This window comes from Acomys russatus, chromosome 24, assembly GCF_903995435.1.
Source record: "Acomys russatus chromosome 24, mAcoRus1.1, whole genome shotgun sequence".
NCBI classification, from domain to species: Eukaryota; Metazoa; Chordata; class Mammalia; order Rodentia; family Muridae; genus Acomys; species Acomys russatus.
Window position 1 is genome coordinate 10,813,068 of NC_067160.1, and position 17,388 is coordinate 10,830,455.

Consider the following 17,388-nt stretch of genomic DNA (forward strand, 5'->3'; position numbering starts at 1 on the left):
CAGTTTGGTTAATCTCGTAACTGAAATATTCATAACTCCAAATATGAAAAGAATTCAAATGTTCAGCACCTGATGAATGGCCACTGAGCCATAATCTACCCATGAATTTACTCACCCATATAATGGCAGTCCTTCACACATATAACCCCAGCCCTGGGCAGACTGCGGCAGAGGCATTGCCAGAACTTTTTAAGGCTATCCTGGAGTACAAAGTGAAACTGTCTTTAAAAAAAAAAAAAAACTAAAACATAAGGGGGCTGGAGAGATGGCTCAGAGGTTAAGAGCACTGACTGCTCTTCCAAAGGTCCTGAGTTCAATTCCCAGCAACCACATGGTGGCTCACAACCATCTAGAATAAGATCTGGTGCCCTCTTCTGCTGTACATGCAGACAAAGTATTGTGTATGTAATAAATAAATAAATCTTTAAAAGAAAAACACAAAAATTGAAAAGAAATGTATAAATTCACCATGAAAAAAGATAATATAGATGCTCCTAGATGCATAAATTATTTCAAATTTGCGAACACTAGTCCAAATTAATACACTAGAATGTTCCAATTATAATAAAAATCCTAGTGGTCATTTGAAAGGCACAAATCTCTAGAACAACAAACATGTAACAGAGGAAGTTCCAAACACTAAGGGAAAAAACAACATTATATATATTTTTAACTTTTCAAAACCAAAGCAGAAACTAATACAAAGCATTAGGAACTGTGACAAAGTGGTGTCTTCTCAGATAGTACTGTGTAATGAGCTGCCTGTGGCATCAGGGTAAAGCAGCAGGCATAGTCAGTCACGGTGCTGGCAAGAGGGGAGGGGCCGGAGGCCAGCCCAGATCTTCACCTGACAGCAAAAGATCAAAACAAAACAAGCAGGGAAGGGTATGACACAGTTTAACTGTGGACCACTTGACACTCAGTTTCATCCCCTACAAAACTAAACAACAACAACAAGAAAAACCCAGACAAAACAAGAAAATAATGGAGGCTGGGGAGTAAAATGTCTCTAAACATACTAGAAAAGAAAGGGTTTCTCAGCTTCAGAGTGATTAAATAGTCATAAGAAAATATATAAATTTGAATCCATGGCACCAAAAAGAAAAATCCTAATTAAAAAAAAAAGGCACTTGATTGGAAAACGTTATTTACAAAATCCATCCAAAGGACATCTGATAATTCTATTACTCAAAGGAGTGTGCATCAAAGAACAGTGAAAGAACAAATAACTCTCTCTAGAACGCCACGGTGAGCTAATTCACACAAAATTATACCCAGAAAGGACAGGCAGGGTTTGGGTCAATCTCTCTGGAATTTCAAGAAACCTTACCTAATTAAGCAAAATAATGACAAAACCTCATGGCTACAACAACAAAATGGCACATCACTGCCACGGTGGTACACACTGACACACACTGTTGTCACGGTGACTACACACTAGTACAGCTTCACTTCAGAGTTCTCAGGAACCAAAGGTTAAACGAGTCGATGAACCTACCCTCACTTCACTTCTGAATACAAATGAAAAGGAAAAAAAATTCCAACTCTAGAAAATGTAGCCAGTGCGCAACTGCTCAATGTAGGACCATTCAGATTTTAGAGCCAGAGACTGAGGCTTTTGGAACTGAGTGCCCAGTTCAGTTGCTAACACAGCTGCCCAACTGCTCCAGCACACACCACAGCACTGCACAGCACGGGAAGGAGCCTACGGGAGGTGTCGGGGGAGAAGGCAAGAAGAAAGCTCACGTCCTGCACATGTGCAATTTTAGATTTTGTTTTTAGTCTTACCTTTGTAATATAAAACTTTTTTAATCCATCCAAAAATGATGTAAAAATAGAGGAGACCTGAGGTTTAAGAGCATGACCTAGGAAGAGAAAAGTTTACAGTTTAAATTAATAGCAAATTAGGTGTTTTTGAAATCAAAAGATGGCTTTAATTTAGTATCCTAATGAAAGCAAGTTTTTACAGTTGTAACTTACATGGATGTTTGTATTAAAATCTTTTACCTCTGCATTCTTTCAAAGGTGACAGTGTTTTGCTTATAAAAGCTATTCTTTGTTTTTAAGTCAAATTAACACATGTAACTAATACTATACATAATTTCAGTTATCGCTCAATGTATGGTTTACATACAATAAAACCACCTTGTTACTTTTTATTTTAAGAACACCCAGAGGTGGCTGGTTTTGCTATTCTTTTTAATTATACAGAAACCACACAGAACTATAACCAAATATGGAGTCCATGTAAAGTTTAAGGCTGTTTCTTAATTAATTCTTAACTCATCCAGAATTCTTAACATAAAACTAGCAATTGCTTGCTTAATCACACTCAGGAAGTTAAAATTGCCAAAATAACAAAAATGGTGTCTCAGAGCCTGTTAAATTAACATCGCTGCCTGCAGATTAAGCTTAATTGGGTGAGAACCTTCTACTGGTTTCTCATCGGTTTTCAAAGAGGAGCAACGTCTCAGCACTAGGGATGCTACAGTCAATCCCCACATCTGGCCTCCTGCAGCCCAGGTCAGAAAAATATGACAGCGTGTTAATGCAAAATTCTCACAAAACTCTTCAAGCACTCAGCAAACCTAAAATTATCTTCAGGTAAAGTTTCTTCTAGTCTTCCATGGTTGGGGATTCTGAAGTATAAAATCTTCCTTTAAAGGAAATAAATGCAAACAGCAAACTAGCTGTTTCTAAAACAATCACTGCCAGTCTTTTGTTCCAACCCATCTATTTTTAAGTGAGAATGTAAATATATATTCACTACATTTTTGCTAGCTGTAGTGATGAAACTAGGTTACGTAAAAGACTAAGAAAAACAGGCCTTACACAGAGACTAGGAAAGACTCATGCTACATCTGAGACAGTGAGAAGGTGAGAAAGACAAGCAAGGTAGCAAACAAAGAAAATGAACTGTGGGGAAGATAGAAACCAACAATAGGCCCTGGATCAAAAGTTGATTTCTTTAGAAACATTTTTTTCTCTCCTATAAGATGTCACAGATGTTTCTCCAGTATAGCTAGGCTTTAAAAGATAATTTTAGCACCTATAAGTGCACTTCTTTTACCAAACAGAAATCACCCTCCATTAATAATTGAAATTAAACAGATAAACTTGTTGCGCTATGCCTGGGGGCTCAGGGCAGTAATCCCAGATACTCAAGAATATGAAGCAGAATTGAAAGTTCAAGGCCTACCTGAGCTGACTGAGTTCAAGGCCAGGGTGGACAACTTATTGAGATCCTGCCTCAAAAAGTAAAAAGAAGGCTGAGCTACCACTCAGTGTAGAGTGTTTCCCTAGCATGCCTGAAGCCTAGCTTTTATCCCCAATACCACTAAAGTACTGAAGGTGCCTGGAGTTCTTGCAAAAAACTTAAATTATGCTTTATACAAAAGTTTGCAAAAACACTTACCTTTCTACAATGCATGAGAACTCCAAATGTGTGTGTAATTCTTAAGAGCACATGATCACCTTAATCCACTGACTCTGATGGGCATCATTCCCATTACAATAGTGGAAGTCAACCACATTCATCCATAATACTGGATTAAATCAATTATTGTAAAAGTAATACTGTTTTTAGATGGGCTGAGCATTAGTAATAACTTGAAGACATCACTATTTTTTTCAATCAAGCTATTGTTTCCTATCAAACTATTATACAACAAATACATTCTGGTTAGTGTGCTTTATCTTTATAGTTAATTAATTTCAATTTTCTTAGTCAGAAAGTATGATTAGCATCAATCAGCATATAACATCAATTTGATGGTGCCATAATGTTAATTCATTTAAAAGGATTAGTTAGCAATGTATTTCTGAAATGATTTGACACAGTTACAGCACAGAGCTTTGAAATCAGACAAACAGTTTGATCACGGCTCTACCACTCACCTGGAAGAGCAACTAAAAGGTAGTGTGTGAGAAATTGTAATATTAACAATGTGCTCAGCATTGTACTATAGCTATCTAGGATTTGTTCACTCTCTTTTGCCAACTCAATGATTAATTAAACCTAAATGTATAAGATGTAGTGAGGGCAAGAGATACAGAGACATAAAAATATCCCTCAAATTTGAGAAGCCTTGTCTATAGGGTAAATATGCAGATCATGTCAATATACTGAAAACAAATAATTTCAGTATATTGTATTCAGGATTGGACCAGGAGAAATAAAAATATTTTAAAAATATAATTAATAATAAGCCTTATACGTCACTAACCAGTATGACATAAACACTCATCAATCTGCCACATGGCTGGTGCAAGGTCCTGGATAAGACCTGTTGTGCTAAGAATTACTCTTTTAATTGCCTAATCATGAAGCCATGATGGAATATATATAGAAAGAATCTTCAATGGATACCAAGGAATCCAAGGTAGTATAACCTAAAGGGGAAAGGATGGATGGTCCAGAGGGGAGGGATATGTGCATATGGTCAAAATAGGACATAGTTGAAGGACATTCTTATTATGAAAGCCAACACCCTACAATGACTATATAACAAGAAGGCAAACAAAAAACACAGCCAACCCAGCGGCATGGTATTTCGAAAGAGTCTCTCTGGTGGCTAAGTGGAGATGAAACACAGTCAAGACTAGATTTCACCAGATCCAACACTGTATGCAAACTTTAAAAAATAAATGAAAAATAAAGGTAAAGGCTAAGTCTAGAAGTAGAAGGGGCGTGTGTCGGCACATCCCAAAGCAAAGAGAAAAAAGAAGTGGATGGTGGACACCAGAAGACCTTCCCTGGATGCTCATTTTACACTTACACAGCTTGCTCAGAAACAACATCAGTTCCAATTACAGCTGACTTTACAGTAGAGACAATTCACTACTTCAAAGTAACATGAAGAGGACAGCACAGCTGTTACAGGACTCTCTTAGACCTAGATCTGTGATTACAGGCCAAGGCACAAAGGAGGCTTGTTAATTTCATTATTTATGGGATACATTTATTTGAAACCTTCATCAATAGTACAATATTTTGAAAGTAATGTTTAAAAAAATTTAAACAGTGACTGACAGGAAATTTTAATTTAAAAACTAATTCTTGATCTGTTAAGAGTCTTAAGTCTTTAGTTGGTATATAATGTAATCATTTTTCCCTGCATTAAAATCTAATCTGCCCTTAGACACTAACCAAAACCCTGTCTATTTTAGCCTTTGGCATTTGCTGCTAAGAAATGGCAACATTTTCAGAAATTGTTTCTGGGCTATTTAAATTCTTTTGTTACTGTTTTGTTTTGTTTGTTTTCTGAGACAAGGTATCTCTGTGTAGAATTGACTGTCTGGATCAGACTGGCCTCGAACTCACAGCAACCCATCTATCTCTGCCTCTCTGAGTGCTGGAAAGTGTGCACCACTGAGCCTAGCTGGTATTTAAGTTCTTAACACTAAATTCTAAAATAAACTTCAACAAAAGACAGAGTAGAAAAAAAAAAGAAAGAAAAAGAAAACAAAAATTGAAAATACAATTAATAAAAGCTAAACATTTTAGAAAAATGTTTTTAGACATAGCTGCTTGTAATTCTCCATTCAAATAATCCAGCAGCACCCAAACCATGCACTGTAATATAAGTTCACTAAAGCTCCACTGCCATCAATGAATCACTGCCTTTAACTGCCACCCTGTGGGTAGCTAATGGCTGTCCTAAAAATTTACCCCTTATTCTCTGGGCCACTCTGCTCAGGGTGCTCCAAACTTGCCACTGTACAGTCTCACCACCGAAGCTTCCCCTCCAGTGTAGACCCTCCTAACTCACCCTAAGCAACACTGCCAGAAAGAGCTTTCTAAGGCAAAGATGATTGGTGCCCCTCCACAAAAACGTCACTGGAGACAGGACAATATCACACAAATACTTGGAGTGCTTAGAACACACTACTGTGCTTCTCACGTTCAGCTTTGCTAACAAGGGAACAAGTCTCGTAGAGTAGAAGACTCGAGCGAACCTCCACTTCCTCATGAAGATTCACATCAAGTGCACCTCTTACAGAAGCCTTTCCTAACTTTCCTCTTCCACCCTGAGAGAGAGCGCCATGAATGAATCACAGCTTCACCAGCAACCCAAGCATCCTGTGCTCCCCACCCCTTCCACTCCGCTGCACTCTCTCTTACATGACTGTGAGTCCTTAGACTGAGAGCCCCGTGCAGGACAGCACCATGACAATCACCAGCCTTTGAAAATTCTGGAGGCTAACAGAGCGCATTTTAAAATGGCCACTCCTTACTCACCAAACTGAAACTGCTGGTTGTCCATGAGGCGGATGGATGCAGGAGCACATCTCTGTTTAAGGACAAAGTGGAGAATCAGTTCAATACACTAAAAATCCACACAAGCAGGACCTTATGTAAGGTTTCAAGGACTTAGCTCCTAAATATACATAGAAAGAAAAGAATCTCAATGTTTTACATAATTTCATGAAGACAAACATCAGTGGCTTATATAAATATTTAGAGAAATCTATATAGAAAAGCAATTCATACATATTCGGGCTTTTAATTTTAGCAATAAAATATATCTGTTGCCTGGCAAAAACCTATAAGAATAACTTAAAAGAAATGCTAGTCGCTGGGCGGTGGTGGCACACACCTTTAATCCCTGCACTCAGGAGGCAGAGGCAGGCAGATCTCTGTAAATTGGAGGCCAGCCTGGTCTACAAAGTGAGTCTAGGACAGCCAAGGCTACACAGAAAAACCCTATCTCGAAAACCAAAAACAAAACAAAAAAGAAAAAAGCTAGACCTCAAAATGGACTGTTTGAAACAAGGGAGAACTTTTTAAGACTAAATATTTTAGTCTTAAGAATTGTTGGCACCCAAATGGCATTGTGGCACATGCCTTTAATCCCAGCACTCAGGAGACAGAAGCAGGTAGGTCTCTGAGTTCGAGGCCAGCCTGATATTCAGAATGAGTTCCAAGACAGCCAGGGCTACACCAAGAAAACCTCAGGAGGGGGGGAGGGTGGCACAATTTGCAATACTGTATGCAGAAGGTTCCTGCGTAGGTCCCTCCCCCTCCTCTATCTCTTCCTCCTCTTATTTCTTCCATGCACCTGCTAGGTAAAAGCTCCACCACTCAGCCACATCCCCAGCTTCTCGCACACTTTTAAAATGAGGAAGACACTAGTGGAAATTGATATATGCCAAAGAACTTCCAAAAATAAGAATATCTTCTGCAATATCTTCAAAGACAACGCTAGGAACCATTCCTTCCTTAAATCCTTCTGCACAATTATTTTAAAAAGAGAAACCCACAAACACCCAGTCAGAGTGCTGTGTTCTTTCAGGGTTACGTGTAATACAAACAGCAATCAAACTCTGAAGGTTAGGAATATATATTTAGCTGGGCAGTGGTGGTGCACGCCTTCAGTCCTAGTGTTAGAAAGGCAGAGGTGGGCAGAGCTCCATGGGTATGAGGCCAGCCTGATCTACAGAGTGAGTTCCAGGTTAGCCATGGCTCTGTTATACAGAGAAATCCTGTCTAAAACAAAACAAAACAAATGTGTATGTGTGTGTATGTGTGTGTGTGTATACAGGCAGACAGACACACAGACAGACTAAAAGGCTGCTCCAATGTTGTGTATGCCTAGGAACAAGGTAAGAATTGCAAGAAAGAAGGGGAAACAGCAACAGAAAACACAAAGTGAAGACAGCAAGTTGAGTAACTTCACCTGTAAACCTGAAATCTAAAATGCTCTGAAATCCTACCTTTTTCAGCACCATCTTACTAATAGCACACTTTGGATTTGGGAGCATCTGGACATATAGACTGCAAATGTCCAACTAGGAATATATGGAAACGTGTGAACTGAACATAAGCACTAATCCCAGGACGGCAGACAAGACACTCAGCTTGCACTCTATTAACTCTGTAATGACAGAAACTAGAAAAGGGGCCGAAGTCCAAACAGGATTATCGTTTCCTACAGAAGATTCTATAGCTAAAGTTCTACCAAGAGCTGATTTTAGAGCAGGTGTTTTGGAAAATGCTGTAAATGTTTTGAGACAGAATCTTCTAAGTAGCCCAGATTGCCTCCAGACTCCTGCCGACACCTCCTACTGCTCCAGTCTTCAAAATCTGTTATAAACTTTCTAGACATGTGTTGTCACGGTGTCGTTTAAGTTACAAAACTCCCTAAAAGCTTAAAATGCACATCAGGACATTTTTGCTATTACTTGCTTTTACTGGAACACATATTTAATTCTTATAAATACTCATCTAAGTACTAAAGATGAAATAATTCAATTGATTTCCCAGAGCCACTGGCAGGTCTGAAAGGACAATACCAAGCGATCTTCTAGCTGTATTGACAGCCCAGCACCTCCCAGGACACAGGTGCTGCGCTTCCCGACTGCTGTCCTGCATTTAGTTCACACATCAACAGCCCTGTCACAGGAGCAGAGCCTGCAATGACCACTTTTCTGATAGACACAAGAATGGATGGAGTTAGCATACTTGTTCAAAGTCAGATGGATATGAAACAGCAAAGAATACACCAAGATGTCCTGACTGCTGATGAGCAGCTTCAAGTGCCACCCTTACACACATGAACACACCACACACGCATACACACACACACAAATTCACTATATACACACTGCTTAGTTTCATACTCAAATCACAGGTTACATCAAAACCATCACACTGGCCATTCTGAGGTCTTACTAACAGCATAATTTTGGTATAAAGTATTATAGTTTGGTCAAAAATTCCCAAAAGCACCACCAGTTTCCAAAATACTAAAGGAAGGTCAATTTTCTTCACATTTACAAATCCAGAGGCCTTTAGTACGATGAGTACAATAGCTATAGGCATACATGATATAATGTCTATGGACATACATGTCTATATGTTCTGGCATAAGCACACCATAAAATATTAAACAATTCAGAGATTTTTTTTGGGGAGGGAAGGGATAAATTCCTCATGAGAACTATAAATTCTACTTCCTTCCAGCAGCCAGATTCCACTTGACTGCCTCAAGGTAGGGTGCTATTCATGAAAGCAAGCAACAGCAACATGTGGTGGGGAGGGGTACGCACGCACTGAGGAAATGGGAGATAACAAGACCACTCTCAGTAACATTTGTGTCTGGGAGCACACCCAGAAAGCACAAATCAATTCCGGCTTCACTGTAAGAATCTGTATTTGGGTTTATCCCCTTTAAGCTGGCAGTGGCTCCCTTGTTCTCCACTCACTCTATTAGGCCTTACTTTATTTCTGTGACAGGCTTTCACACTGTGCCAGACCAGCCTGGAACTCACAATGTACACCAGGCTGGCCTTGAACTTACAGAGATCCACCTGTCTCTGCCTAACAACTGCTTAGATTGAAAGTGTGCCTAAAGGCTGCCACAGAGAATGGTAGGGCAAAGCTCTAAGATGCAAAGAGGTTGGACTGTGCTATCCATCAAAACTACTGGCACTGAAGTCCATGCCTGCAGGCCTCTCGCACCTGCAAGGGTGGCTGGCAGAGAAGAAAACTTGCTTGTTGATAAAGGAAAACGCTGGACAGGAGGTAAGAGCTACAGTAAACCATAAACTAGTCCAAGGTGTCCTGGAGGCTATAGAATGGAGTGCCATTCTGTCTCTAGTGATTTAATTATTAGAATGCACAATTTTCTGTAATATGAAAATTAAAATATTTTTTAAAAGCTGCCATCGTTCCTTAACTATGGTCACTGTGTTGTGAATAGCGTGCTCGTAATGTTTCAGGAGATGACTGCTCAAGCACTTAGGAGTCCAGGGTTATACTGTCTGCAACATCACTCCCAACAGTCCACAGTCGTACATATAAGGGACAAACAGAAAACACTGACGCTACGAACTGAATATGCAGGTGATCACTACACTATTTAATCCCAATGTTTTATGGATAAATTTTTCAAAATTAAAAAAAAAACTTGGAAAATAAGCAAGAAAGTTTCAGAGTACTTGCTAAATCATGCAGCTCCAATATTCATCTAAGCTGAATGTGATTTTACCTTGGTAGCTGAGTTACATGAGCAGATACTACCCCAAAACAAAGTTTTTAACACTGAATTTTATAAAGAAATTGACAAATTCAAGTTAAGTGATGAAAAGTTTCATTTTCCCCCAAAGTCAACAAAAAATTTTTCCAGTTGTTATCTTAAGTAAATTCACATAAGCCAGGTGTACATGCAGGCAGAGCACTGTACATATAATAAATAAATAAATCATTAAATTCACATAAGCAAAGAATTCAATTAAAAAATAGCATCTAGATTAATTTGCTGGCTTTTGGCAACTGATAATTTGTAAGTTACTACACATCATCCTATATATACTTTATAAATTTATTTCAAATTTGAAATAATTAAAAGTTACTATAGCAACTGATCAAAGAGAAGTTCCTATAATCGAAGCATCAATACCATGTCTCTGGCCTAAAAGTGTGTACAGCTCAGATTAGGTTGTTTCTATTGCTTTCAAAACTAACTGGGGAGGGTAAGCTAAAACACAGACTCTTTGAAGGACAGTGACTATAAACTCTAAGAACTGGGGTTCAAAGTCACGCCATACTAGCCTATAAGCAAGACTAGTAACACTGCAGCCTAGACAGGGAGGGAGGTGCCCTGACACTACAGTGACCCCTGCTGGTAGGTGTCAGAAGTAACCTATGAGGGATATTTCAACAAAGCAATGGTGGGTTATTTCGAAATCCAGGAAATTTTAACAATCTGCAAAAAGACAATGCTTACTCCAACTAAAGTTAAGAAAATAATTAAGTGTACTTACTGGATTTTCTCATGCATCTGACCTGAATCATCTACCTATGTCTTATAGTCAGTAAATAGCTTAAAAGCTGTTAAAAAAAAAAAAAAAAAAAAAAACTGCCAGCACCTACTACTTGGCATCATCAGTAATTTTTTGTTTATAAAGAAGAAGTCTTGGATACTGTAAGCACACTGAATTCAAAATACGAGTACAGATTTGACTAAGCCGAACTTCTAACAATTTCCTTCCTTGAAGTATATTACAACCAGGAATTTACTTGAACCTTAACCTGAAAAGTAAAATTTAGTATTACTCTCTGTGCTAACTTAAAAAGTAGCTAATAGCTCAATCCAACTATTTTATAAATTTAAAAAGGCAATTCTATAAGGAATACCCCAAAAGACTTCTGGAAAATGTTTAAACTAAACCATGGCTCTTGCCAAAGAAAACGATAATGCACCCTTGCGATGAGACACATGAGCAGAGGTGCATCTGACTTGACTAGCTTTTCTAAGAGTCCAGGGTTAATACAGTCTCGCTACTACTTTAACTTCTTAATGTTAAAAGAATGCATCACTGAACGGCCCTATATCTCTGCTGCCACAGCTAGTGAGCTGTCTTTCAACTGAAATGGTTTCTTCAAAGGGTAAGCCAAACTTCCTGCCCAAATTCCTGAACCTATCAGAAATAGTCTACGTGTTTCATCAGAAACAACTGCCTCAATATTAAACACTATGGGCAATGCTGTGCAAAATTAACTCAGTGAAGTTAGGATAGGTTGTGCCCTTAGCAGTTACCAAAAACCTGAGAGCATGTCTATTTAATCTACACACGACCCATTTCAATATGTGGTTTAACATTAAGAGCAAGTGCTCCTACACAAAAGCCAATGATAAAGTCATGAAAAGTTCAAAGAGGGGTTAAAGATAGGTGCTGATACAAACTTTAAATATAGACAGGTTCTCCCTCTAACTGTGTCAGAGTTAATATTCACTGGTCATACTGGAAATGACATGCATGTAACTAGGAGTCTATACTGTAAACAAGAAAAATCTTCTTAAAGAAAAATAGTTGGTTTTTTTTAAAGCACAAAATATATATTATTGGGTAAATATTCCCCTCTGCTTTAAGAGCCACATGTTTGTATGAGTATCCTAATCATAATTTTACTTTTATTTTCAGTTCAATAAAGACACAGTAAGTGACTCAGTAGCTCTGGCAGAGAGTACGCCATACAGTGACCTCATTTCACTAGATCACAACTGTAAAAAAGCCAGTTAAACAAATCACTGACCAGAGTTATTCTCTTTAAAGAGAAAAGGTATGACAACATATCAAAATCCTAACTTACAATGACAATTGCATTTTATAAGTAGCAAGTATACCCAAGAGTGAATGCTGGATAAACAGAAGGTTTTTTATAAAGTACATGTTAAAGCTAATTATTTTCAGTTTATCTGAACTCCTCTGGAATATGCAGAACTCACAAACTATTTCTTCTCTATTCTGATCTAAACTTAAAGGAAATGCCTATTCACTTAAAATTACTTAAAATATTGAAAACAAAAGTGAGAGAAAGCAGAGAAGTGCACCCTCTGTAATTAATAAAGGAGAGGCCACCTGCGACTTACCACTCCAAATACCTACTTCTAAGAATGAAAAGTGCAGTTTCCAAGGAACTGACTAATTACTCTAGTCAGTTTTCCGCTAATGGCAAGAAATGCCCTCTTTCAACCGGGAGACAGAATCCTTAATTCTACTGAAAACAACCAAAAAGGAGAGTCTATGCTACTGAACTTATTTCAAACCTTGTAAACCCATCAACTGTAACTGCTGGTCCTGGACTAACAAGGGGACAGTAAAACATTCGGGTACATCCTCACCTCTTAATCTGCCAAGGGAATCTATTTTCTAAGAAAGTCTTACAGAGTCACTTACCCATCAACTGAGGCACGGTGGAGACTGCACTGCTCTGCCACTGAGGAGACAGGGGTGTATCAGCCATCCACTAGCCCTTCCTCTCCAGCCCCTCAGAAGGCAGTCAAAGAGGACAATTCCTCACATGGACAAGATCACGTGAGACCTGAGGAGTGCCCCACTGCCAGCTGAGGCTGTGACTTTCCCTCCCTCAGGAAGAACAGTAGCATCCACTGTGCTACTGTGACACATGCTCCTTCCCAAAGACGCTCATCTGTCATACAGTTCGCAATTCTGAAAGCAACTTGAGTGATAATATTGCAAAATAAAAGTTTGAAACGACATGAAGAGTTATAAGTAGTCAGCACATTATCCCACTAAGAACCTGGCACAACCACCCGGCATGCACTATTTGAGTGGATCTTAAGTTCCCATGCTATCAACTGAAATACCAAATCTCTACCTCAGAAACAGTGCCAAAATAGGATTTTCTGAGTCTTTCTATCTGAAAATACTGTTACAAAAAGGAGAACAGAGTACAGAGGCCACTGTTGGCATAAGGTTTTTAATCCGGTAAGCCAGTAATGTCAGTATCTCTTAAGCCATTAAAAAACAGTTTGTGTCCATACCCAAGCAATGTGTATACATTTGCAATAGACATGAAATACGGGGGTCCCCAAAGAATGTTATACCAAATGGCATTCTTATCCATGTGAGGACAATGCTTGACAATAAACTATTATCCACCTAGATTTTTAAATCAGTTTCAAATAAGAGAAGCTTTCTAGTCCACACAATTTATCTGCTTTTTATTACCAAGTACACAAAACTACTCAAAACTGCAGTCCAGAAAGGTCCTTCTGGCTGACGTGCTCTGTAGCCACATGGCGGCACTATCAAGCATTATTGCCTCTATGCCAAATACACAACAGGCACAGGGAGCTGCACTTGAGGCGTCAGCCCAGTACTAGGAGTCTTAAAACTGAGTAAAGGGACAAGTCTGTTGCTGTGTGCAAGGAAGGAGGAGGAGTCTAAGCCTGCTCTTCAACAGCACAGGCAGCTCTGCTGGGCCATCTTCCAATAGCAGTACATCTGTGTTTAGCTTTGGCTGTCCAGGAACTGCTTGTAGACCAGAGCTTCCCTCTAGCTTACTTTGAGTACTAACTAGAAAGCTGACCCATGCAGATACTATCAAAAAGGGCTAGTGTAGGGGACGTCCTAGCTTTTAATCCCAGTACTCAGATGGCCAAGATAGGTGGACCTCTGTGAGTTTGAGGCCAGCCTGAACTCCATAGCAACTTCCAGGCTTGACAAAGCTTCACAGTTAAATTTCATATTAAAAACAAAAGACAAGGCTGGGCATAGTGGCACACGCCTGTCATCCCAGCACTCAGGAGACAGAGGCAGGCAGATCTCTGTGAGTTCAAGATCAGCCTCATCTACAAAGTGAGTCCAGGCCAACCAAGGATACACAGAGAAACCCCATCTGGGGGGAAAAAAAAAAGGACGAGAAAAAGAAAAAGAAAGATTCTACTTGCATATACCTGATAGAGAGTATTAAAGAACTTGTGTTCAGAGAAAGAGAGAAGAAATGAGTGAAATGCATTGCCTTAGCCTCCTTCTGAGAAAGCTTGACAAGAAGAGTGACTCATAAACTACTGCAGCTCAAACAACGAATAAAATATTCACACTAAAATATAGAATAAAGTAATAAGATTACTTGGCATGATATAGTCTTTTTTTTTTTAAGGAAAATAGAAAAATCATAATATATCTCTAAAAAGAAGGAAGGCAAAAGGCAAGAATTCTTTTGTTTTTCAAGATTACAAAGAAATATACATAAACTATTTTACTAAAACAATAGCTAAAATAATGTTATAAACCAAGTAGCACCTAACAGCACACTCTGTGTGTTAAAACATTTATCTATACTTTAAATTTCTAAATTTGGGGGTTACTGATGCTCAGTCATAACCTCTAATTTCTCCTTTTTCTTTCTTTTATATTTTGTTGGTTGGTTGGTTAGTTGCTTGTGTGGGTGTGTGTGTGTGTGTGTGTGTGTGTGTGTGTGTGTGTGTGTGTGTGTGTTTAAGAGGTGGGTGGGTTTCTTTGCTAAGGTAAGGTCTATCTAAATAAATAGCCATGGCTGTCCTGGAATTCACTGTGTAGACCAGGCCATGAGCTCACAGAGATCTGCGTGCTTCTGCCTTCTGAGTTCTGGAATTAAAAACGTATACTTCCACACTGGGATACTTCTAATTTCAATAAATGTTTTATTTAATAAAAGTAAGCCAGGCGTACTAGCGCACGCCTTTAATCCCAGCACTCAGGAGGCAGAGGCAGGTGGATCCCTGTGAGTTCGAGGCCAGCATGGTCTACAAAGTGAGTCCAGGACAGCCAAGGCTACACAGGGAAGCCCTGTCTCGGAAAAGAAAAAAGAAAAAAGAAAAAAGAAAAAAGAAAAAAGAAAAAAATGAAAAAAGAAAGAAAGAAAAGTTAAATATCACTTCATTTCATCACAAAATGTATTATTCCAAAATAACTTACAAAATATAGCATTTAACACAAAGCATAATCATTTAAAGGCAAGAATCTAAGCACGTATCTTACCTTGGCCCCAAATCAAACAGGCCTCTTCAAACAAGATATATGTGTGAGAGCAGCGTAACTACTGAACGAAATAAGTGGACTCAGGGGGTAACTGTCCATGTAAAACGTGGTTTTAAAAATTACAACTATAATACAACTAAAACATAAAGAGTACTTGAAGCATCACAATTACAGCAGAATTTTAAAATATAACTGCATAAGCATATCTTCTACTTTGTTTTTACCTGCTTTGCAATTTCTCTTAGACAGGCTACTCCTTGTTCAAAATTAGGGAAAGCTACTGAGCCATACTTTTGGTATTCAGGGATTGGTCTGATTTTTATTGTAGCTTCTGTTATTACACCAAGAGTTCCTGAAAAAGAAGAGGAATGATCCGTTACATCACACAGCAATTATCTAAACCATACTTAAATCTATTTAATCGACTGATTCTATTGATTAATTCTATTATCCATGTTGAATTTATTTAATCTCTCCTTTATGGGAAATAATCAAGTCTTCTAAAATGAACTAAGCAAATTTTATAATTTCAAAAATGATTTTAGGTAAGTTTTTTACATATAAGTATTTTTAAACATTCTAAGCTTTCTCTTAAAAGTTACTAGTTTTAAAGCATTGTGACACAAGAGAAGAATGGAGAATCGAGCTGTCACATCTCACATACACTGACAAAGGGATACTCACATGTGTCTACCTGTACCATGGAAAGACTTACTGGGGCAAAAAGAAGCCAACTTCATAACTTTAAGGTGACTGAAGGATGCTGAAGAACTAGGCCTTGCCTTGCTCCTCAGGGTTAATACACAGAAAGACAAAGGCTTTTTTTTGTTTTGTTTTGTTTTGTTTTTCGAGACAGGGTTTCTCTGTGTAGCCTTGGCCATCCTGGACTCACTTTGTAGACCAGGCTGGCCTCGAACTCACAGCGATCCGCCTGCCTCTGCCTCTCGAGTGCTGGGATTAAAGGCGTGCACCACCACGCCCGGCTCGACAAAGGCATTATTGAGAAGCTTTTGTAAGAAAGAAAAGTATTCAAAGACAAAATAATTATCTTAAGTATGAACCACAAGAAAACTACCAATACTACCAATGACACATTTTTTTACTGCCTAGGTCTTAGAGGGATTAAAATAAAAGAAAAATAGCGAGTTAAATATAATCATCTATAACAAATATTTAAAGAAATATGACTAAGAGGGAATACATTCACAAAAATCAATGCTTTCAAATCTGTCGTTTCAGTACAAGTAGTGAAATTAATAACAGCAATAGCAAATTTTCAATGTCATTTTTAAAGTGTACAGAAGGATGTGAAAAGTTAGTTACAACACTGAAAATGAAAGTCTCGATCATGTTTGGCATAGCTATAATGATTTACCAAGATGTAGCACAGCGTTAAAGACTAGTCTGAGTGGATTAGAAATCAGATTCATTAGATTGTTATATATTCATTACATATACACGTTGTTTCTGATTTATTTGAAAAATATGAGTCTCTTATAACTTGTCCAATAACATTTTAAATTAAAACAAATATGAAATTTAAATATAACTAAAGTGACTAATTTTTTTTTTGTTTCTTTATCTTTGAGGTATAATTTCAACAATAAAATTCATCTATTTAAAATTCTAAAGCTGAGCATGGTGGTGCACGTGGGAGGCAGAGGCAGGCGGAGCACTGTGAGTTCAAGACCAGCTTGGTTTACAAAGCGAGTCCAGGACAGTCAAGGCTAACACTGAGAGACCCTGTCTTAAAAAACCAAAAGAATAAAATAAAATAAAATTCTAGAAGCCCTAAGAACAATACAGTGGCTATTACCGTTGTCTTGGTTACCTGTCATCAACAGATGGAGGACACAACACACTTAGTTCCAGCAAACAGAGAAATTACACTGAGCTGACGTGGAAGTTTTCTCCCCAGTAGCTACCTTTTATATTTACAGTGCTGATGCTGAATGCTACAATACTACCCTGTCCAGGCAAGATGTATCCACGGGTGCAATCATGGCATGACTGTTAGGGAAGCAAACAAGTACTTCCTGGTTGGATCTGAGGCCTGGTCCACAGGAATGTACTGTCATGCTGGCCAAAAGCCTATGGCTGGAGAGGTCACAACCC

At 38.4% G+C, this 17,388-nt stretch overlaps 2 protein-coding genes across 2 annotated transcripts in view; both read right to left on the reverse strand.

Annotated features, from left to right (window-relative positions):
* The window catches only part of Hnrnpa3 (heterogeneous nuclear ribonucleoprotein A3), a 397,554-nt gene that overhangs the window by 171,596 nt on the left and 208,570 nt on the right, over positions 1–17,388 (reverse strand). The window lies entirely within an intron of this gene.
* The window catches only part of Agps (alkylglycerone phosphate synthase), a 96,541-nt gene that overhangs the window by 32,603 nt on the left and 46,550 nt on the right, over positions 1–17,388 (reverse strand). The window contains exons 11-13 of the mRNA XM_051166145.1: positions 15,498–15,625; positions 6,242–6,293; positions 1,789–1,865 (exon numbers count right to left, since the gene is read on the reverse strand). Of these exons, the coding sequence (XP_051022102.1) occupies positions 1,789–1,865; positions 6,242–6,293; positions 15,498–15,625 (257 nt within the window). The remainder of the gene's footprint in view (positions 1–1,788; positions 1,866–6,241; positions 6,294–15,497; positions 15,626–17,388) is intronic.